The sequence below is a fragment of the Pongo pygmaeus genome, chromosome 20, assembly GCF_028885625.2.
Source record: "Pongo pygmaeus isolate AG05252 chromosome 20, NHGRI_mPonPyg2-v2.0_pri, whole genome shotgun sequence".
NCBI classification, from domain to species: domain Eukaryota; kingdom Metazoa; phylum Chordata; class Mammalia; order Primates; family Hominidae; genus Pongo; species Pongo pygmaeus.
Genome location: NC_072393.2, coordinates 3941354 through 3964541, shown reverse-complemented (window position 1 = coordinate 3964541; position 23188 = coordinate 3941354). Strand labels below are relative to the sequence as shown.

The 23188-nt window shown below is 62.4% G+C and overlaps 1 protein-coding gene across 4 annotated transcripts; it reads left to right on the top strand.

Annotated features, from left to right (window-relative positions):
* Positions 1 to 302: 302 nt before the first annotated feature.
* Positions 303 to 22482, top strand: ZBTB7A (zinc finger and BTB domain containing 7A). 4 transcript variants are annotated; one of them, XM_054464280.2, is made up of 3 exons: positions 303 to 1179; positions 12554 to 13830; positions 19461 to 22482. In XM_054464280.2, the coding sequence occupies exons 2-3, from the start codon at positions 12569 to 12571 to the stop codon at positions 19951 to 19953; spliced, it is 1755 nt and encodes a 584-aa protein (XP_054320255.1). In that variant the 5' UTR covers positions 303 to 1179; positions 12554 to 12568; the 3' UTR covers positions 19954 to 22482. The 4 variants fall into 4 exon arrangements, with proteins under 4 accessions (XP_054320255.1, XP_054320257.1, XP_054320258.1 ...); XM_054464282.2 differs by lacking the exon at positions 303 to 1179 and adding an exon at positions 2214 to 2433; XM_054464283.2 differs by lacking the exon at positions 303 to 1179 and adding an exon at positions 2518 to 3618.
* The last annotated feature ends 706 nt before the right edge of the window (positions 22483 to 23188 follow it).

Genomic DNA, 23188 nt, shown 5'->3' with positions numbered 1-23188 from the left:
AAACGGACAGGGGAAAAAAAAAAGTCGCGCTGAACCAACGCCTCCCCACTCCCCACCTCCGCCCCTCGCGAGCCATGCAGACCCCCTTGTGCCAAGGAGCGGACCGCGCGGACCCAGGCGTCCAGGGCCCGATCCCCGTCCCGCCCCGTGGCCCGCAGCCGGGTGGGGGAACTCGCGAAGCCGGGAAAACAACCGCCCTCCCCGCCCCTCGCCAACCCCTTTCCCCGCTGACGCCCCTAGCGCAGCGGGGTGGAGGCGACTCCTTTATATAATCGCGGGAGGGCAGGTTGGTGGTTTCATTTAGGGACCCGGGAGCCCCGCGGACCCGGGCCGTCCTTGGCAAGGCCACCCCCCGGGGTCCCTGGCGCGGCAAGTCCCACTGAGGCCCGGGGAGGCCCAGGGCCTGGCCTTGCGGGGGTGTCCCCATCGCCTCGCCCCCAACCCACCCCCGGCAGCCCGGGCCGCGCGACCCACACGCCCGCGTCGCTCCTCGCTGTGCGCACCGCGCTCCCCGCCCCCGCTGCCATCCTGCCACGCCCCGGGCGTCGGGGGCACAGCCCGCGCCCCCCCGCACCCCGCCCCTGCGCAGAGGCTGGGGGCCTGTTTATCTGGAGGCCCCCACCCCCCCTCCACCCCGGGGGGCCCGCTCCCCCCGCGCCCCGGGGAGCTCTGGGGCCAGATAAGCTGGCAAGCTGGCACGGCGCCGCGCGGCGGGGCGGAGAGGTCAGAGGCGGGGGGGCGCGCCGGGGCGGGCCGGACCCCCCCCCACTTGACAAAACCTAATAACAGCCCGGTCTCCCCGGCGCAGCGGGCGAAGCCCCACGGGAGGGCAGAGACGTGGCAAGAGGGGACCTGCTGAGCCTGTTCTGGCCTCCGAGGCCAGGCTGGGGGGGGCGGGCTGGGCGTGGGGGGGCCGGCGGCTGCGGCACCTTTAAGACAAGGGAGGACCCCTCTTGCCCTCGGAGAAACCAGGAAGGGAGTCGCGAGCATCATACGGGGCTTTGGCTGTACTGTACAGTTACTGTAGGGGCAGTGACGCCGCCGCCGCCGCGCGAGGGAGCGACCAGGGCAGCGCGACGCGGGCAGAGCGAGCGCCGCGGACCCCGGAGGCGAGCGGCCGAGGGAGCCCAGTCCCAACTCCGGGCCCCGGCCCCGCGCGCCCCGGCCCGGCCCCGCGAGGTAAGTCAGCGCCCGGCGCGGCCCCCGGCACGGGGTGCAGGGCGGGGACGGGCGGGGGTCGCTGCGCCCACCGCTGCCCCCTCGGGAAGGGGAGATCCGGGGAGCCGGGGACGTTCCCCCAAGTTTCAGAGGAGGGGGTGGTTGGCAGCTGCCCGGAGGCTGGAGGCGCCCTGGATCCCGAGCGCGGGGAGGGGGCGCCGCCCGGGAAGGGGGGATTGGGGGCTAAGTGCATGAGCTTGTGCGCCAGCCCCCCCCAACCCGGGTGCATGGCTTTTCGGGGCTCCCAGGCGCGCGGGGAGCGGGGGAGGGGAAGGAGGGCTGCATTGAGGGTGGGGGGAGCCGGCGTGGGGAGATAGGGGGGCGCGTCGCCTGCTAAGTTTCCAGCTGAAGACGAGGGGCGCTCTCGCCCCCCGGGGGCCTATTCGATGCTGCGTGCATACGTTGGAGTTGGCCAGGATTGAGCTCCATGGGGGATGGGGGGGAGGGGGCTGAAAAAACAGGGAGGGGGGCTTTGGAAGGGAGGGGGAAGGGGTGGGGTGTCCGGGTGGGCGGGCAGGGCCGCAGGGACCTCTGGGCGTCGTAGTCCCTCCGCCGTTTGCAGCCGGCAGGTGGCAAGCGGCTTGGACTACAAGTCCCAGGGTGCCCCGCGCCGGCAGCCCGCCGCGGCCCGCGGGTAGGGGCGGTGCGGAGGAGGGGCGGTGAGCGGCGGGCCGGAGAGCCAATGGGCGCGGGCCGATCGCGCGGCGCGGCGCGGGGGCGGGGCCAGTCGGCCCGGGGGCGGGGCCTGGAGCCGGGCTCCCCTCGCCGGGGGCCGGTGGCGGTCCCGGCTTCCGGCTGCGCGGCCCGCGGGCCGGCCCCCTCCCCGCCCCGGGGCCCCTCCCCGCCTGGTTGTGTAACCGTCCCCAGCCCCCCTCCCCTCGGCCCCCCGCCCGTGGGGGGGGGGGGTCACCCTCCCCGCTCTCCCCGGGGAGGGCGGCGGCCCGGGCGGCCGCGCGGTGCAGGCGAGCCCGGGGATGCGCGGCCTAGCGCAGGCCGGGCCCGGGCGTGGGGGAGGCGGGCGGGCGGACCCAGATCCGGGGTAATTTGCATCGCCCTCCCCCCAGCCCGGGTGGGGATTGGCCGCCGGCGGCGGGGGGTGGCGCGGGGCCAGGCTCACTGCCGCCTCCCGGCCCCTCGGAGGGAGCCAGCCCAGCCGCAGCCGCCGCCACCGCCGCCGCCGGGGCCGGGCCCCCTCGCCGCTGCCCCGGGAAGGAGGTAGGAGCCCCCCGCGCGGGCGAGACGGCGGGGGCCCGCGGGCCGGGCGGGGGCCGCGCGCTGCGGCCGGGGCGGGGGAGGGGGCCGCTTCCTGCCCCCGCCCGGGCCTGACTCAGCCCCGGGTCGGGGGCCCGGCCTGGCCCCTCGCCCTGCCCGGACGGCCATACGGCTCCGACCCGCGAGAGGGGGCGGAGAGAGCACCCCAGTCCCCGCCGTCCGCTCCCCCAAAGCGCGTGACCCCGTCTCCTCTGGCCCGGACCCCCCCTCCTTCCCCTTGACGCCACCACCACGTGCGAAGCCTGAGCCCGGGCAGGGGAGGGGGGAGCTGGTGGGATCCGGCCCCCTCCCTCCCGCTCCCTACCTCCCGGGCGGGAGACCCAGCCCCCCCGGGCCTGGGAGCCTGGCTGGGGGCTGAGCGGAGCGGAGGAGCGGGTGCCCCCCCAGGGCCCGGGCCTCTGCGGGTTCTGGGAGGCGCTGCCCGGGCTGGCTGGCGGGGGCGCACGGTGGGCCGCGGCGGGAGGTTGCTGTCCACCCGGGCCCGGGCACCCAGTCGGCGCCCACTAAATGTTGGCGGAATGCAGCCAGGAGTTGGCGGCGAGGCGGGGGGAGGCAGCAAACTCCTCTCCCCCCTAGTCAGGCGGCGGAAGTCACAGAGGTGCTGGTGCCCCTGCCACCCGCGGCACCCACCTGGCTCACCCATGGGTGGCGGGCTCGGTGGGCCCCCCCACCTCCCTGCCATCTGCCTCCGAAGAGGGCGTCGGGATTCCGTGTCAGCACCCCCCGCCCCAACCTCAGAACTGGACCAGGGCGTAACCCTGAGCGTGCCGCTCCCACACTGGGGGTGCCTCCCCACCACCGGCCGATCACTTCCTATTGGCAAGCTGGTCTGGGAGAGGTCCCGGGAAGGCCAGGCTGGGGCAGGGGCCCAGGCCAGGCCAGGCCTAGGCCCAGCCCTGCTGCTGCCAGGGCCTGAGGGCTGCAGGCCGGGGGCGTTTGTCCCCGAGGGCCACCCCCCATGGGGCCCCGAGAGCACCTATCGTCGGGGCCGGGGCCTCTGTTTACCACCAGCCATCGCTGTGGAGACAGAGCCTGGGGGAGAAGGGGGGGCAGGAGCCGGCCGCTGGAAAAGCGAAGTCTAAGGAAGGAAAGAAGAGCCAACCGGGACACTGAAATTTTAATTCGTGGGTCAGTCCGGGGGGTATTTATTATTCAGTTCCGATTGGCTGCGTGGCGGCCAGTCAGCACCCGGGCCCGGGCGGGCAGCCACGCATCGGCAGAGGCCCGCGGGCGGCCGCAGGCAGTGGATAGGTCCTTTGCTCTGTGCGGGAGACTGAGGCGCGGCGGTGGCAAAGCCCAGCCTGGGGCCTGGTCGGGAAGGTTCCTGGGGCGATCACAAATCCCTGCTGGGTGTTTGTTTGTTTTTTCCTTTTCTTTCCTTGAGTCCCTCTGACCTATAGCTGGGTCCACCTGGTGGCAGATCCCCGTTGCCATATGAGGAGGAAACTAAGGCCGGGAGGGGAGGTCGAATGTGAGCTTGGAAACTCCGGAGGTTAGAGCAAGCCTCGGAGCAGGTGCCGGTGCTGGGCAGGGGAGACTGAGGCGTAGGGGGAAGCAGAGAGCGGCCCAAGGTCACTCAGGTGGAGTCAGAGCTGCCCCCTGTGCTCCATCCTTCCAGCTCGGGGCCTGTCCAAAGTCCCCTCCCCCTGTGTGGTGGCCCAGGGGCGCCTGCCCACCTGTCTTTAAGCAGGGCCGGAGGTTGGCAGTAGAGGCTCAACTGCGGGCACCTGCCTGCAAATGGAGCGTCACCGAGGCTTATTAAACCCTGTGTCCGAAGATGACATTGAGGCTCAGAGAGGGCCAGCATGGCTCCCAAGGTCACACAGCACGAGCCACAGCCCTCTCGCCTCCCTGCCTCACCGGGCAGGCCCTTGCTGGTGCACGTGCATACGAGGCCCCTCTCCAATCCTGCCGAGCCACAAACTCATCTCACCTTGGTCCTCAGAGGCAGGCAGGGCTCTGGGTTTTATGACCAGAGGAGACCGAGGTCACCTCCCCAGAGCCAGCCCACTGCAGCCCAGATGCTCCAAGGAGGGCTCCTCAAGGGTTGGAATGCTGGCACGCTTGCTCTGCGACCTTGGACGAGCCCCGTGACCCCTGCAGCCGGGGCGCGCTGTGTGCCGGGGTCTGCAGAGGGTCCCCCAGCCGGTGCCTGCGAAGCCACCCGTGTTGTCTTTTCTTTTCTGCTCCGTGGCGGAAACTCCCAGGTCAGCTCAGGGCATGGCAGAGACCTGAGTGTGGGACGTGGGTCAGAGCTGCGTGAGACACCTGCACCCCCACCTGTCACCTGCCAGACCATAAACCGCCCTGCAGTAGCCCTGGGCAACAAGGACAAGAGGAACGAGCTTGGGTGGGGGTGAGCATGGTCCAATCCTAGCCCAGCCCTTGGGTCCACCCCAGCAGTCACTCCCCCTCTGCCAGCCTCAGTCTTCCCATCCAGACAGTGGGGAGATGGTCATCAGCCCTAGAGTGTTGTCTCGAGGGTCCGCTCAGTGGGTCCTTGGGAATGTTTGTTGAGCGACTACTGTGCACTGTGTCAGGCCCTTGGGGAGCTGTCTTGAGGGCTGGAGGGGCAGAGGCGCCTCCCTGAGCTGCCTATGTCAGCTGGACTCCAGCCCTGCCCCAGGCTCCTGTGCGAGAGCTCCCTTGCAAGGCAGCTCTGAGGGTATGAGGATAAGCTGTCCTTCCTCTCAGCCCCCAGGGTAGGGGGATTTCATCTCCTGCTGGTATCCGGGGGCCAGGAAAGGGGGTGGAAGGAGCCGTGGGAGGACTAGTTAGGCAGGCCAGAGCCAGACGGACGGCCAGTGCTCAAATTCCAGTTCTGCTGTGCGACCCTGGCCAAGCTGCTCCCCCTCTCTGATCCCGTTCCCTGTTTGCAAAATGGGGCACAGACACAGATCCTGCCTTCCAGCGCTGTGGGTGCCGTCACGTACCGTGGGTCTCTGGGGCGATTATCAAGGCCCAGCCTCCCCTAGCTGCTCCGAGGAGCGGCTCTGGCCCTTGGGCCCCGAGCGCCGAGTCCAGAGCCCCATAGCGCAGAAGGCACCCCTCAAGAGAATCCGGCGCTCGGGAGAAGCATGGCCAAAGGACCAGCCCCTCCATCTGTCCCCCCAGCAGGCTGTGGACGGCCACTCGGTGGAAGTGTCGCCACCCACGCCTTTCTGGTTTGACTGGAAAACAAGGCCCATCCCACCTATCAGGATGCCTGAGAGAAGGATCTGGCCGGATTCTGCAGGCTGCGGGGCTCCCAGGCTGAGCCTTCCACCTGCTCAGGCGAGGGTGGGGGTGGGGCAGGTATCTCCAGGTGACAAGCAGGCCTCCCTCAGGGGAGGGAGAGAGAGGTCACCCCGGCCTCTCACAGGCATCTCAGCTAAGCAGGTGCAGCCTGGGCTGATGGCAGGGTAGACAAGGATGGGCTTCCGAGAGTCTGGCCTTGCTTGCCCCCAGTGATGGGAAGCTCAGCCCCTCCACTGTCGTCGTGAAGCTTCCTCTTGGAACCCGGGCTCAGGCTATAGTCTGGGCTTCCTGGCCCATGACACCTCAGAGTGTGGGAACAGGGTGGGCCTCAGTCCCACCCATGAGTTGGGCGTCAGATGGGATCCCCCTGGCCTCCTCATCGCTGCCCCCATCCCCGCTGTCACACTTACCACTGGGCCCCCGCGGCCTTCCTGCCTCTGGCCCTTTAAGGCCCGGGCAGGAAGCCCCTCCCCATTTAGGGCAATAAATGGACACGTAAAATGGCCGAGGGCCTGTTTGCTCCATGTCTGGCCCAGAGGGAGGCCTGCGGGCCAGGGCAGGCGGGCAGGGGGCGGGTTGGCAGCTGGCAGCCACCCCAGGCCGTTGGTGCCCCCCGATCGGGACACTGCATTCCTGTCCCATTAAACCCAGGCCGAGGACTGGGCCAGGCGGGGCTTGGCACCAGGTCAGGGCGGGGTTACCCGTCGGGGCCAACCTTGCAACACAGGCCGCTGGGCGGGGAGGGGGCGGGGGCTGCCGGGTGCAGGCCTGGCAGCCGCACCTGCACACCAGGCTTACAGTGTGACCTTGGGCCGGCCGCCCACCCTCTCTGGGCCTGATCTCCCCTTCCAGCTTCCTCCTCAGACCCCACTACTCACTCCCTTGGTAGGTGAGGAGGGGACTGAATTCCCAGAATGGCATTCAGGAGCGAAGTTCCCATCTGTGAGGGGTGGTGAACAGCCTGGCAATGTGTTTTGGGGACTGGCTCTGGTGCACATTACGTCCCTGGGCTAAGTTTGCTGAATGGATGTGAGCGGGACCCTGACCACAGTGGGGGGCCTCTTTCCACTGTCACGACCCCCATCCCCCAGGAGACAGAGGCTCAGAGAGGTCTCGCATCTTGCCCAAGGTCACACAGCTTGGAGGTGGGGGAGTCGAGGCTTGAACCCAAGCTGCTTTGCACAGCACATAGGAGGGGTGAGAGGTCCCTTTGACCTCCTTCCCTGTTCTCCCTGGGCAGAGGGTTGGGTGGGGGCCCTGATCCCCTCATTAGACGGCCCCCGGCTCCAGGAAGTGGCCTTCGGGAAGGTGGCGGGTGGCAGTTACCTGCCCAGCCCTCACCTTGTCGTGTGACCTTGGGGAGGCCCCTGGCTACCACACCCTGCACTAGCGATGCAGCCTCCTCTCTGCCGGTCCCCCTTGCCTGGTCGCCCACCTCCAGGCCTCAGTTCCTGATGCTCCCCATGCTGGGGCGCCCTTCTTGGGATGCCGGGGTCCTTCCTGGGCGACATCTGCTGCTCCCTGAGCCACGTCAGGGTGCTTCCGAGCTCACGGCACATCCCCAGCAGCTGGGAAGTGGCAGCTGCCCAGGTCAGAGGGCTGCTGTGTGACCTCGACTGGGCCGCCTCACCTCTCTGAGCCTCTCAGGGACCTGGGGAAGATGAAGTGAAGGTGCCCAGTTAGTTTGGGAGCACAGAGGAGGCCGAAATGTGGCCTGGGTGCCGTGGCTCTCGATAGACACTACAACAAGTGACCCTTAGGTTAGATGGGAGGTGGGACCAGCAGGCTGCCCAGCCCCCTGCTTCTGGGTATGCCTGGCAGCCAGCTGGGCGGGCCTGGGCGTGGGCTGTCTCTGGTTTATCTGGCGGTTTGCTGCGCCCCTACTGTGCGCCGCCCTGGGAGGGTTGGGCTTAGGGGCCTGGGAGTGGCCCGGGGGGAGGAGGGCGCCCCACCTCCAGCCCAGGAGGGGCCTGCCAGGGCCTGCCCCTCAGCCGTCGAGTCAGCATCGAGCAGCCCCGGAAATCCCACGGAGGCCAGCGCGGGGGAGGAGCTGTGATGAAAGATGGGGCCCCGGGTGGGTGTGGGCCGAGCCCAGGGGACCCTGGCTGGCGTGGGGCCGGGGCTTCCCGGAGGAGGGGAACGAAACCGCCACCTCCGGAGGCGTGTACCATGTGTCGGGCGCACAGTGGGGCTTCAGCACTCGGGGACTTTTTATTTCCAAGACTTTGTGGCCCCCCCCGGGGGTGCTCTGGCTGGGCCCAGCCTCCTCTCTCCCACCTCGGAGGCAGGGTCTTCGGCCCTTTCCTTAGGGGAGGCCTCCAGGAGGCCCAGGTGGGGGCATTGGCGCAGGGCGTGGCCGGCAGGTGGCTTGTGTTCCTGGAGTGAGGGCGTGGGTCAGTTGTCTCAGAGCGAGTTTAGTTTCCAGGGCGAGGGCAGGGCCTTGCCCTGGGTGGGTGGGGGGACCGGCCCCTCCATCATTTCCTGGCCCCCAGCCCCTGGGAGTCAGCCCTGCCGGGCACCCTTAGGCCAGGACTGCAGCCCTCTCTGGGCCCCGGCGTTCTCATCTGTAAAACGTGGCCACAGTCCTCTCACGGGGTCTTTCCTTGGCTGACATCACCCCGGGCCTCGCTGCTTTGAGGGAGGGCCTCAGTGATATTTAGGGGGGAATAGGGGCCCAAGAGAGGGTCCCAGGCTGGAGAGGGCAGAGACTGGGACCCCCGGACCCAACCTGGAGCTGGGATCTTCACGCTGGCGGGGACCTGCAGGAGGTGGCTGAGCCACCTGGATTATTTTGGGTCCATCCTCCAGGCCCCAGGAAAGACACCTCCCAGCCAGTCCAGAGCGGGGACCCTGGTCACCCGAGGGGAGGAGCGGCCCAGCAGGCCGGGGTGGCCATCTTGGGGCGTTGGTGGCCTGGGTCAGAGGTCTCCCCCCATGCTGGGGTGGGTAGGAGGGCCCGGGCCCGTCTGATCCAGAGCTCCATCTGCTCACACGCTCCCCGCGGCCCAGGGCCAGACGGCAGATGGTGGCAGGGGGTGGACACCACCAAAGGGGGCTCCTCGGAGGCTTCCCAGGGCCGAGCCTTGGGTGGGGTCGCCCCCCTCCTACCCTCCCTGCTCCCAGCAGCCACATCTGAGCCCACTGACCCACCACAGGCCTTAGAGTGGACGGGGGCGCTGAGCAGCTGGGCCCTGGGCCGAGGCTGGAAGGAGGGAAGGAAGGCGGGTGGAGGGGCCTGGGGAGCGTGGTGGCACTGAGCAAGCTCACAAAGGCCTCTGTGTCGCCCGGCAGCTCGGGCCCCGCGCTGAGGGCCCTGGGCTTTGGGTTCGGCTGGACCGACACCATGCCTCCCTTGTGGGGCCTGGCTCAAGCCCATCGGCGTCAGAGCCTGCCTGGGCTGCCACGCTCGGGGACAGGAGGGTCTGGTGGCCCGGAGGAGGCCATGGAAGGTCCAGCTCAGGCCCTCTCCCCAGGGGCCTTGCCCAGGGGCTCTGGCCTGAGAGCCACCGGCCGGCCTGGAGGAATGTGAGCTGTGCTGGGTGACTCTGGGCAGCTGGGGGCTCCCAGGAGAGGGCGGAGGGGTGGGGACAGGGGCCAGAGGGTTGCACAAGCTCCGAGTGGGTGGATGAGTCACAGCCGAGGGGAAGGCGGAAAAAAGGGAGGGGGAGAAAGGGGTGGGACAGACACAGTCCCCCCAGGGCCTGGCGCTGCCCGAAACCTCTGCCCATTTGACAGATAGGGAGACCGAGGCCCAGAGAGGGCCAAGGTCTTGGCTGGGGCTGAACAGCTCAGCTGGGGTGGCTGAGAGTTGGGGAGGGGCTGCCAGGCGGGCCTGTGGGCAGGCAGGAGGTGGATAGGGGTTGCCCCGGCTCCCTGCTCCTCCCGGGCTGTAGCCCGGTCTCTTTTACTCACAGCTAGGGCTGAGCCCTATACTGGGGGCTCAGAGGGGCAGGAAGGGGTTTAGCCTGCGGAGTCACTGGCCCTGCCCGGACGGGGCACACCCACGGTGGCCTTGACCTCGGCTGGGTTTCGGCACTGGGTCCCCGTGCCTGGGCTGCCACACCCCTTCCTGCTGACTCAGAGCCCCCTGAAAAGAACCAGGCCTGACCAGGAGGCAGGAGTCAGGGCTGGGGAGGCCGAGGGGTCGGCTCTTAGGTCCACTCCCGGTTTGAGTTCGGACGCAACTGTGTCCTCATGGTGGGGCCTCGGGCAAGTGGCCTCAGCTCACGACGGAGTGGGTGCTGCTCATGGGGTTCGGGTGGAACTGGTGGGAAGTAGGTGTTATGTGTTGTTGTTTTTTTTTTTTTGGAGACGAGTCTCGCTCTGTCACCAGACTGGAGTGCTGTGGCGTGATCTAGGTGGCTCACTGCAGCCTCCACGTCCCGGTTCAAGTGATTATCCTGCCTCAGCCTCCCGAGTAGCTGGGACTATAGGCCCGAGCCACCAGGCCCAGCTAATTTTTTGTTAGAGATGGGGTTACACCATATTGCCCAGGATGGTCTCGATCTCTTGACCTCGTGATCCACCCGCTTTGGCCTCTCAAAGTGCTGGGATTACAAGTGTGAGCCACGGCGCCTGGCCAAAGTAGGTGTTTTGTAAAGGTCACTGCGTGGCCTCCCCTCTATATCGGCCGAAGCCCGTGCTCAGACCAACAGGAAAATGGCTCAGATCAGGGCACTTCTCTCGAGCACCTACTGTGTGCTCCTATAGCACCTCAAAGTGCCCTTTCCTTATTTATTTATTTATTTATTTATTTTTCCGAGACGGAGTTTCGCTCTTGTTGTCCAGGCTGGAGTACAATGGCGCAATCTCACCGCAACCTCCGCCTCCCGGGTTCAAGCGATTCTCCTGCCTCAGCCTCCCGAGTAGCTGGAATTACAGGCATGTGCCACCATGCCCGGCTAATTTTGTATTTTTAGTAGAGACGAGGTTTCACCATGTTGGTCAGGCTGGTCTTGAACTCTCGACCTTAGGTGATCCGCCTGCCTTGGCCTGCCAAAGTGCTGGGATTACAGGTGTGAACCACAGTGCTCAGCCCTTTTTTTTTTTTGAGACCGAGTCTCACTGTGTTGCCCAGGCCGGAGTACAGTGGCTCCATCCAGGCTCACCACAACCTCCGCCTCCCGGGTTCAAGCGATTCTTCTGCCTCAGCCTCCTGAGTAGCTAGGATTACAGGCACCTGCCACCACGCCTGGCTGATTTTTTGTTGTTGTTAAGACGGAGTCTCTCTGTGGCCCAGGCTGGAGTGCAGTGGTGCAATCTCGGCTCACTGCAACCTCCACCTCCCGGGTTCAAGCGATTCTCCCGCCTCAGCCTCCCAAATAGCTGGGATTACAGGCACGTGCCACCACGCCCATCTATTTTTGTATTTTTAGTAGAGACAGAGTTTCACTGTGTCAGCCAGGATGGTCTCGATCTCCTGAGCTGGTGATCTGCCCGCCTCGGCCTCCCAAAGTGCTGGAATTACAGGTGTGAGCCACCACACCCAGCCTAATTTTTGTATTTTTAGTAGAGACAGGGTTTCACCATGTTGGCCAGGCTGGTCGCTGGTCTTGAACTCCTGACCTCAAGTGATCTGCCCACTTCAGCCTCCCAAAAATGCTAGAATTACAGGCGTGAGCACTGAACCCGGCCTCAAAGTGCCCTTTCAACAGGCATTCCCAGGGTCCCTCCTGGGAGGGGTGGTGCCAGTGTGCTTGTGACATTTAAGCGTCCAGTGTGGGTTTTGCCGGCATAATCTCACGCTGATGAGACAGAACAGGGCATCTGACTGCTCTTGGGCACAGCTAGGGAAACTGAGGCTGGTGGGGGGCAGGAAACCTGACTGTCTTCATGCACAGCTGGGGAAACTGAGGCTGGGGGCAGGATATCTGGCTGCCCTCGTGTACGGATGGGAAACAGGCTGGGAGTGGGACACCTGATTGCCTTCCTGTACAGCTGGGGAAACTGAGGCTGGGGACAGGACATCTAATTGCTTTTGTGCACAGCTGGGGAAACAGGCTGGGGGAGGCAAGACAGCTGACCATTCTCATGTACAGCTGGGGAAACTGAGGCTAGAGGATAGGACATTTGACTGCCCTTGGGAACAGCTGGGTAAACTGAGGCTGGGGAGCCGGGACATCTGGCTATCCTCATGCACAGATGGAAAACAGTCTTGGCCGGGTGCCGTGGCTCACGCCTGTAATCTTAACACTTTGGGAGGCAGGGGCGGTTGGATCATTTGAGGCCAGGGTTTTTTTATTTGTTTTGTTTTGTTTTTTTGAGATGGAGTCTCGCTCTGTCGCCCAGGCTGGAGTGCAGTGGTGCGATCTCAGCTCACTGCAAGCTCTGCCTCCTGGGTTCATGCCATTCTCCTGCCTCAGCCTCCCGAGTAGCTGGGACTACAGGCCCCCGCCACCACGTCCGGCTAATTTTTTGTATATTTTAGTACAGACGGGGTTTCACTGTGTTAGCCAGGATGGTCTCGATCCCCTGACCTCATGATCCGCCCCTCTCGGCCTCCCAAAGTGCTGGGATTACAGGCGTGAGCCACCGCGCCAGGGGTTTGAGACTAGCCTGGCCAACATGGTGAAAGCCTGTCTCTATACTAAAGACACACAAAAAAGAAAAGAGGCTGGAGGCAGGGCATGTATCGCTTTGGTGCACAGCTGGGGAAGCTGGGGCTGGAAAGGCGCAACATCTGACCGCCTTCACGTGCAGGTGGGAATCTTGAGGCTGGGGGAGCAGGGTGGAGCGCCGCTTCTCAAGGGCCTCGGGCCCTTGTCAGTGGGCACAGGAACCCCCGCACCCCCACTCACGAGCGCCCTCTCCCTCCCCACTGCTGCAGGTCTCGGCGCGGAAGATGGCCGGCGGCGTGGACGGCCCCATCGGGATCCCGTTCCCCGACCACAGCAGCGACATCCTGAGTGGGCTGAACGAGCAGCGGACGCAGGGCCTGCTGTGCGACGTGGTGATCCTGGTGGAGGGCCGCGAGTTCCCCACGCACCGCTCGGTGCTGGCCGCCTGCAGCCAGTACTTCAAGAAGCTGTTCACGTCGGGCGCCGTGGTGGACCAGCAGAACGTGTACGAGATCGACTTCGTCAGCGCCGAGGCGCTCACCGCGCTCATGGACTTCGCCTACACGGCCACGCTCACCGTCAGCACAGCCAACGTGGGTGACATCCTCAGCGCCGCCCGCCTGCTGGAGATCCCCGCCGTGAGCCACGTGTGCGCCGACCTCCTGGACCGGCAGATCCTGGCGGCCGACGCGGGCGCCGACGCCGGGCAGCTGGACCTTGTAGATCAAATTGATCAGCGCAACCTCCTCCGCGCCAAGGAGTACCTCGAGTTCTTCCAGAGCAACCCCATGAACAGCCTGCCCCCCGCGGCCGCCGCCGCCGCCGCCAGCTTCCCGTGGTCCGCCTTTGGGGCGTCCGATGACGACCTGGATGCCACCAAGGAGGCCGTGGCCGCCGCTGTGGCCGCCGTGGCCGCGGGCGACTGCAACGGCTTAGACTTCTATGGGCCGGGCCCCCCGGCCGAGCGGCCCCCGACGGGGGACGGGGACGAGGGCGACAGCAACCCGGGTCTGTGGCCAGAGCGGGATGAGGACGCCCCCACTGGGGGTCTCTTTCCGCCGCCGGTGGCCCCGCCGGCCGCCACGCAGAACGGCCACTACGGCCGGGGCGGAGAGGAGGAGGCCGCCTCGCTGTCGGAGGCGGCCCCCGAGCCGGGCGACTCTCCGGGCTTCCTGTCGGGAGCGGCCGAGGGCGAGGACGGGGACGGGCCCGACGTGGACGGGCTGGCGGCCAGCACGCTGCTGCAGCAGATGATGTCATCGGTGGGCCGGGCGGGGGCCGCGGCGGGGGACAGCGACGAGGAGTCGCGGGCCGACGACAAGGGCGTCATGGACTACTACCTGAAGTACTTCAGCGGCGCCCACGACGGCGACGTCTACCCGGCCTGGTCGCAGAAGGTGGAGAAGAAGATCCGAGCCAAGGCCTTCCAGAAGTGCCCCATCTGCGAGAAGGTCATCCAGGGCGCCGGCAAGCTGCCGCGACACATCCGCACCCACACGGGCGAGAAGCCCTACGAGTGCAACATCTGCAAGGTCCGCTTCACCAGGTGAGCTGCCCGCCGCGGGGGAGGCGCCGTCCTGCTCTCTGCCCCAGCATCCGCCACTCACGACCCCTCCCGCCTCTCTCCCTGCACCGCACGCACACATGCACGCAGACGCACAGACACATGCACGTCACATACACATCCACACGCACGCAGACACACACACACGCAATTGCACAGACATGTACGCGCACATGCACAGACACACAGACGCATACACATGCACACCACATACACATGCACACGCACACACGCACACGTGCACACAGACGTGCTACACAAACACACATGCAGACACAGATGCACATGCACACCACATACACAACACATACACATGCACGCACACACACACACACATAACACGCACATGAACACCCAGACACGCACACAGATGCACAGGCACACACAGACATGCACTCAGGCACATGCACACAGACACGTACATGCACAGACATACACGCACATGCATGCAACCATGCACCCACAGACACACATACATGCACGCACACACACACAGACACACCCCACCTCTTGGACCCAAAGCCAACGCTTCCCTGATCCACTTAGCTGTTAAGAACAACCTAGACCAGGACCTGCCCTTGTGTGTGGACATCCCGGTGGGTGACAGCACGGGCCAGACATAAGATGACAGCCACATCATATGCAAAGCGTGCCGGACAGGGTTGAGCTGTGGGAGGTGGGTGGGAAGGCACAGTCGTTCTTCCTCCCTGGAGGGCTGGTTCCTCTCTTCTGCACTTTTGGATCTTTTTCTTTTTCTGCTTTGGGAGAGGGTGACAGGCCCTCAGGCTTAGGGAGGGAGAGTCCAGGCCGTGGAGCGGTTTCTGAGTTTCCCGTGAGCCTGGGTAATTTGCTTCAATCAGCCAACATTTATGAAGCATCTGCTGGTGCCAGGCCTGTTCTAGGCGCCGGGGACAGGCCTTGCCGGAACCTGAAGGAGGGGAGGAGCAGCTGTGGGAAAGGGCGTTCCAGGCAGAGGGAACAGCCAGTGCAGAGGCCCTGAGGCCAGCTCAGCTTGAGAGATCACTGTGCCCCCCTGGGAGCCATGGGGCTTGGTCCCTAAACAGCAGGAGTTCAAGGCCAGGCTGGGGCAGTTTTCGATTCGGTCTCAGGAGTCCAGAGGTGGCTGGCTGGGCCTCGTAGATCCAGGGCGGGCTGTAGCGGTGGGGGCAGGGGGCTGGCAGGCAGGGACCTGGCCAGGCCGGGTGACTCAGCACCACCCCCTGCCCCCCGCCCGCCCTGGGGTTCCCCCAGCCACGCCCACCGAGGCTGAAGAAAGAGGCCATTGTCCCAGCTTCCCAGCCCCACCCCGTGGGGACAGGAACTGGGACTGACCCCTCCCCAGCACCCTGGCCCCCTCCCCAGCAGGCCAGGAGAGGAGGGTGTGGCCTGGACTCCGGCGCCCAGGAGTGCCAGGCAGGGGGCAAAGGGCACTTTGGGAGGCAGGCAGTGTAGCTGGTGGTTTGTCCCTCCTTGGTGAGGCTGGGATACTGGAGGTCTTGGGGGGCTCCTCTTCCTCCAGGCAGGGGTCACTGTAGGTTCGTCTCTGAGCTCAGGAAGAGCAGCTTGGTGGGGTGCAGAGAACCGGGGTCTGCAGAGGGGACCAGGCTGAGCGAAGGTGGTGACCCCCACCCTGCCTCCCTGTCCGCAGGCCACAGGCCCAGTTTCATTCTGACTCGGGCACTGCTGGCTCTCCCACCCCACCCGGGGCTGATCCCCTCAGTCAGAGAAACTGAGGCTTAGAGAGGGACAATTGTTGAGACCTCTTCCTCCCACCCCAATTTAGACCCACCTGCTTCCTCTTTTCCCCCACCCCATGCTCTGGTCCCCCCTCCCCAGGACACCAGCACCCCCACCCTCCAAAAGCCTGGGAGCCCGAGGCCCCTCTGAGTCACAGCAGGGCGTTGAGTAAGTGGGGCCTGTGGTGGCCGGGGCTATAATTACCCAGGCTGGGGCTCGGGGTGATGAAACTAGGGATACCTCCGCCCCCACCCCGCCTCTGCGTGGCCCTCTGGCCTGCTGTGCAGCCCCAGGCAAGTCCCTTCCTCTCTCTGGGCCTCCCAGGCTCATCTGGGGAGTCTGCACAGTTCTAGAAAAAGCTAGTAGCTGCCATCCCCTCTGTGACCCCGGCCCTGAGCCAGATCTGGGCAAGGCAGCCTGGAGACCTTGCCGTGAGCTTTGCAGAAGGTGATCAGTAAACCAGAGGCAGCCTGGAGACCTTGCCGTGAGCTTTGCAGAAGGTGATCAGTAAACCAGAGGCCTGGAGGCTGGTAAACAGACCTGGTTAGGCCAGGGTTCTGTTAGCAAACTACCACGTTCTGTTGGCTTCAGTGGGGCAGCAAGGCTAGAGATAAGGTAGGGGTCTGGTTGCAAAGGGCCAGGCCTTGACCCTCAGGGCAACAGAGCCAAGGAAGGGTTAAAGTTAGGGACACCAGCTCTGTAGCTGGTGCCAGAGGGAGGGACTTAGGGCTGGAGGAACCCAGAGGGGAGCCAGGTCTTTGGGAATTAGGAAAGGTAGAGGGGCATTCAAGGTAGGGCTTTGAGGGATGAATAAGAGTTTGCCAGTCCCCACACTAAAGAAGTCTTCAGTCTATTGAGTGTGAGAAGGAAGAAACCCAAAGTGGCTCAGATGTGGGGCGCAACAGGCAGCAGCAAGGAGTAGGTCAGATTCTAGCCAGGGCTCTTGAGACCCAGGGTTCCCTCCTGCCCTCTGGATCCCAGGAAGGAGTACACTTTATCACTATAGATTGGCAACACGCAATGGGAATAGGCAAGACACCTTTTTTTTTTCTTTTTTTTTTTTGAGACTCTGTCGCCCAGGCTGGAGTGCAGTGGCACCATCTCAGCTCACTGCAACCTCCACCTCCCAGGTTCAAGCGATTCTCCTGCCTCAGCTTCCCAAGTAGCTGGGATTAGAGGCGCCCACCACCATGCCGGCTAATTTTTGTATTTTTAGTAGAGACGGGGTTTCGCCATGTTGGCCAGGCTGGTCTTGAACTCCTGACCTCAGGTGATCTGTCCGCCTCAGCCTCCCAAAGCGCTGGGGTTACAAGTGTGAGCCACCATGCCCGGCCAGCAAGCCACCTACATATTTTTACATTTTCTGACAGCCCCGTTCAAAAAAAGTCAAAGGGAGTTGGTGAAAGTGACTTGAAATATATTTTACCTAACCCAGTAGATGTATTTCCATGTGTAGTCAATGTGCACAATCCTCATTGAGCCATTTTACATCACCTTTTGCATATCAAATCTTCAAAAGCTGGGGTACCTTTTGCACTTCAGCGCACATCAGTTCAGAGCGGCCACATTCCAAGGGTTCAGGAGTCACCTAGGCCACAGGCACCCGGCTGATATGGTGACTGGCTTTGTAGGCTAGAGGCTCCAGGCTAAGCTGGGTCCACGCTGCCTCCGTGGGGCAAGGAGGGGCCCTTGAGTCACACCCAACCCCTGCCTTCTCAGGGCTCACGATCCAATTAGGGAGACGGAGGAGAAACAAGGAAATCAACAGAAACAAGAGAGACTGGCCGGGCGCAGTGGCTCACGCCTGTAATCCCGGCACTTTGGGAGGCTGAGGCAGGCAGATCACTTGAGGTCAGGACTTCAAGACCAGCCCAGCCAACATGGTGAAAACCCTGTCTCTATTAAAAATACAAAAATCAGCCAGGTGTGGTGGTGCACGCCTGTAATCCCAGCGTTTGGGAGACCGAGGTGGGTGGATCACCTGAGGTCAGGAGTTCGAGACCAGCCTGGCCAACATGGTGAAACCCCGTCTCTACTAAAAATACAAAAATGAGCCAGGTGTGGTGGCAGAGGGCCTGTAATCCCAGCTACTTGGGAGGCTGAGGCAGGAGAATTGCTTGAACCCGGGAAACGGAGGTTGCAGTGAGCCGAGATCACGCCACTGCGCTCAAGCCTGGAAGATAGAGCGAGACTTGGTCTCAAAAAAAAAAAAAACAATGGAAGAGTCAGATGGTGATGGCAGGAGGATGGAGACAGAGCTGGGGAAGGAGGTGACATTTGAGCCCAAATTTGACTGTGAAGATTCAGGAGGAAAAAAGAAAGTGCCCCGGACTGCGGGAACAGCACATGCAAAGGCCCCAGTGTAGCTTGCGCTTTGCACGTCAGGGTGGAGCCCAGATAGGGGAGTGACTCTGAAGTGAGGGGGGAGTGGGCAGTCCTGGGTGCCATGGGGTGGGGACTCGGTTACTAGGGTGACCAACTGCCCCACTTTGTCCCGGACAGAGGGGTTTCCCAGGATGCAAGACTTTCAGTGCTAAAACCAGAACAGTTGGTCATCCTATCTGTCACCAAACACCTCGGCCACTGCCAGCCTCGAGAGGGCAGGGATGTTTGCCTGTCTTGTTCCCTGTGGTATTTTCAGCACCTGGAACAGGGCCTGGCCCTCAGTGGGCGCTCGGCAAAGGTCTGTGGAATGAATGAAGGCACCAGGCACTGGCTGGCCTCATCCTACCCCAGGGGTAGGGGCAGGATGGAGCGGCAGAAGCCCACTGTCTCCTGCGGTAGGGAAAGGGGTTCATGGCGGGCGCAGTAGCTCACACCTGTAATCCTAGAGCTTTGGGAGGCCAAGGCAAGAGGATCACTTGAGCCCAGGAGCTTGAGATTAGCCTGGGTAACGTAGCTCGACCCCCATCTCTCAAACTTATATGTATATGTATATGTATATGTATGTATATATGTATATATATGTGTGTATATATGTGTATGTATATATGTATATGTGTATATATATACACACACACATATAGTTTAATAGCTATTTAATAGGGTGTGGTGGTGTGTGTGCTACTCTGGAGGATGAGGCAAGACGACGGCTGGAGCCCAGGAGTTCGAGGCTGCAGGGAACCGTGATCACGCCACTGCCCTCCAGCCTGAAGGACAAAGTCAGACCCTGCCTCTCTTTTTTTTTTGGAGACAGTCTCATTCTGTCACCGAGGCTGGAGGGAAGTGGCGTGATCTTGGCTCACTGCAACCTCCATCTCCCAGGTAGCTGGGATTATAGGCCTGCGCCACCACGCCTGGCAAATTTTTTTTTTTGAGATGGAGTTTCGCTGCAACCTCCACCTCCCAGATTCAAGCGATCCTCCTGCCTCAGCCTTCCTAATAGCTGGCATTACAGGCGCCTGCCACCATGCCCAGCTAATTTTTGTATTTTATTTATTTATTTATTTTTTTTAGTAGAGACGGGGTTTCACTGTGTTGATCAGGTTGGTCTCCAACTCCTGGCCTCAAGTGATCCGCCCTCCTTGGCCTCCCAAAGTGCTGGGATTACAGGCCTGAGCCACCGCGCCTGGCCTAGACCTTGTCTCTTAAAAAGTTAAAAAAGAAAAGGAAACGGGGTTCAGAGAGGCTTAGAGTTTTCCCAAGGCCACACAGCACTCGGGGTCCGAGGCCCTCTTTAGATGTTCAGAATGCGAAATCGCCCCCACTCCTCCCGCTTTTCGAGGGACCGTCCCCATAGAGGCACCGACACCTCTGGTGCACGGTCCGTGTTCTGCAAGGGTGATCCAGGGCCTGCCGCGTCCGTGAGGGTCCCTGGGCGGGGATCGGGGGTCCCCGGCCCCACTGACCGTGCCCACCCCGTGCCCCGTCCACAGGCAGGACAAGCTGAAGGTGCACATGCGGAAGCACACGGGCGAGAAGCCGTACCTGTGCCAGCAGTGCGGCGCCGCCTTTGCCCACAACTACGACCTGAAGAACCACATGCGCGTGCACACGGGCCTGCGCCCCTACCAGTGCGACAGCTGCTGCAAGACCTTCGTCCGCTCCGACCACCTGCACAGACACCTCAAGAAAGACGGCTGCAACGGCGTCCCCTCGCGCCGCGGCCGCAAGCCCCGCGTCCGGGGCGGGGGGCCCGACCCCAGCCCGGGGGCCACCGCGACCCCCGGCGCCCCCGCCCAGCCCAGCTCCCCCGACGCCCGGCGCAACGGCCAGGAGAAGCACTTTAAGGACGAGGACGAGGACGAGGACGTGGCCAGCCCCGACGGCTTGGGCCGGTTGAATGTAGCGGGCGCCGGTGGAGGAGGTGACAGCGGAGGTGGCCCCGGGGCCGCCACCGACGGTAACTTCACAGCCGGACTCGCCTAAAAACCAAAAAGAGAAAACAGAAACCCGAGAAAGAGAGAGACAGAGAGAGAGAAAAAAAATCACCCACCACCCCCCCAAAAACACAAAAAAAGAAAATCTATCTATATACAGATATCTATATCTATATATATATATACAGATATATATATATGACGCGTCACAGAATCTAGGGTAGCGCTTTCTCAGATTTCCCTCCTTTCTGACGTTTTTCTCCCTCCGCAGGGGCCCCGGACCTCCCTGGCTCCCCTTCCCCCCATCTCCCCATCGCTGGGTTTCGGGGCTTGGTTTAGGGTTTTTTGTAGGACACAAGGAATCCGAGACCCCGCACAGCCCCCTGGGCACCCGGCATGGGGCCTGGGGCCCGATCCGAGGCCCTGGGCTGGGGGGAGGGTAGACGTGAGGGGGCTGGGGGGGGACTGGGGTGGGCTTTTAATTTCCTCCCCTCGCTGGTTTCTATGAGTCTTTCAGACAAGACCTTAAATGATTTCTGTCTGCTCTGAGCGGACGTTAAAATGGGCCCCCGTCCCCCGACCCGCACCCTCCTTCCTCAGGGCACTTACTAAGGGAGGGGTCTCCCTCTCCATCTCCCCAATGGCCTCCCCGCCTCCAGCCCTGCCTGCGGCCTCCACCCCTCACCCACCCCACATCTCCTGGCCACTGAGACACAAACCTATTTATTTCTAGGCCTGGAGAAAGGAGATCGGACTGGGGTTCCCGGTGGGGCACCAGGATGGCTCCTGGGGGTGCTCCTGCCGCCTTCCTTCACGGCACTTACAACCGGCGGGACCCCCAGGGACCACCCCTCAGGGCGCCCCCCACCCCCGCCCGGTCCACCTAGACCCCCACGTTTGGAGATTCAAAACTTCTGTCTTCGTCCTCTCCCCCGAGCCCCCTCTCCCAAATTTTTAAAGCACTTTTTAGATTTTTTTTTCTCTTTCCTCCTTAAAAACAAAATTTATATATAGATATATATATATATATAAATAATATACTTTTCCTCAGAGGAGCAGGCAACAGTGTGGGACAGACAAGAGTCATGATCAGAGGAACCCCAGGGTCTGGTGATGGCAGGGACGGGGGGAGAGAGAGAAAATCCACAAATTCCAGTGTCACAAAAGCAATAAAACAAACTAGAAAAAAAAAGGTTTTACAAAACGAAAGGAAGGAAAAAAAAAAAAGGCAACCAACCACATTAGAAGTCTTGGCACTTTGTAACGGAACGGGTACTACACTTTATTTTAATTCTTAATTTAAAAACATGTTTACAAGTTACAACCAACTTCTATGAAAAGTTGAAAAGACAAAAAAAAAAAAAGCGAGCGAGAGAGAGAGCGAGAGAGAGAGCGAGAGCAGAAGAAATTCCTAAAAGTCGATTTATTTTTGTACAAAATAATAAAAAAAAAAACCCACCACAAACGTAGAATCCACTTCTGTTCCCCAAAAAGCGAGAAGGGGGGTTCAGGAGGAAGCCATCGCAGGGGACCTGGGAGACGCCCCGAGGTGTTTGTGCTTCACACCCGGACGTCAGCCTTGAAGGCAGGACTGTGGGGTGTTCGTGCTGTGTTCCCCCCACCCCCCCCTTTCTGTCCCCTTTTTTGGTTCTGACGTGAAGAGGTCTTAGTGCCCGCTTCTGTCCACGGGGTCTCTCCTTCCTCCTCCCTAGCTCAGGGATGGGCCTTCCAGCCGGAGCACCCCGATCCCCATCCGGCACCCCCCAATCCCCCAACATGCCTATCCTCCCACATGGCCACCAAGGAGCTGGACCTTGGATGCGCCTGCCCTGTTGAGGTGGGTGACAGGGGCCCCCCACCTCCAGGGCCTTAGAACCACCGCCCCCCTCCCCACCCCAGGCACCCTTCTTTTTACTCAAAGGCACTGACTGTAATCCAGGGGGACTGGGACCTGCCTCCCCCCAACCTCTGGCTCCCACAAGGCCCGGTGTTGACCGAGCCACAGGCCACGGACAGGGGCCGGGGTTGGGGAGACTATGTCGCCAGATGCCAGGACACCCTCACCCCTTTTGCATATGCAATGCCTAGCATGGGACCCCGAAAATAGACGCTCTGCTGCACTGAGACTTCTTGTCTATGCCCAACCGGGGGAGGTGTCTCCCTGCCCCCGACCCCCCCATACCCCGTTTTCTGTGACACACACATCTTCTCGTCTCTTTTTCTTTCATTGTTAAAGGGAAGCTTTTTAAGAAGGCAATTTTCATATTGTTTCTACAGGATGGTTTTGGTTCCCTTCCCTTCCCACCCCCCCTTAAGCCTGTCAGCCCCCTCCAAATGTCTCAGGATCCCCCCTCTCCCCTGGGGCTGGGTGACAGCACCCCGGCTGCGTTCACACCCCAGTGTCACAGGGCGAGCTGTTCTGGAGAGAAAACCATCTGTCGTGGCTGAGCAGGGAGCTTGAACACCCAGGCCAGGGACACCCCTCCCCAGCTCCCAGAGAGGCCCCCTGAGGGGTGAGCCCTCTTTCCACCTTCCCCTATCCATGCACCCCCTCGCAATAAAACCAACTCTAAAATCACAGCTGTCGTCCTAGCCAGTGGGGGCGACCGGACTTGGGGGGTGGAGCCCTCTGGGACTTCGTAGGAACAAGGGCTGCGGCCCACCGCGATACTTACACAGACCTCGGGGATTGCACTAAACCCTCGTTCCTAGCTCCGCACTCAGCTTCGCCTGTCCTGCCCGCCCACTTTGCCTTAACTGCCCGCCCGTCCTGGGGGCCACAGCCTCTGCATGGGCCCAGAGCCGGGACCCCCCCCAGCCCAGCCCCGCCCTCCCCAGACTCCGCGCAATCACATACTGTATATAGACGTGAATCGATTTTATTTTTATTCTTTAAATTAAGGTCGTGATAAAGTGTTGCCAAAGATACCTGCTGAATTCTCGCGTTTCAGGAAACAAACAAACAAAAAAAAAATGATATTTGAGGAGGGTCGTGTTGACTCCATAAGAAAGGACACAGCTCAAAGCTTTTTTGTTTGGTTGTTTGGGGTTTTTTTGTGTTTTCTTTTTTTGGGGTGTTTTTTTTTTTAACTGCCTGGTACAAAAAAAAAAAGAAAAAAAAAAGAAAAACAATGCGAAATTGTTATTTCCATTCTCATGGTGAAGTTGCGTGGACGCGTGTGTGCGTGTGTGCAAGAGAGCGGGAGTGAGGTCCAGGCTGGGGTTGGGGGGCTTCAGGTGGGGGCGCCCGGGGGCCGGGGAGGTGGCCGGGCCGGAGCCCCCGT

Coding starts and splice junctions, on each gene's coding strand:
- ZBTB7A (XM_054464280.2), top strand. CDS start 12,569: ATGGCCGGCGGCGTGGACGGCCCCATCGGGATCCCGTTCCCCGACCAC. Junction 13,831..19,460: donor TGCAAGGTCCGCTTCACCAG/GTGAGCTGCCCG, acceptor CCCCGTCCACAG/GCAGGACAAGCTGAAGGTGC.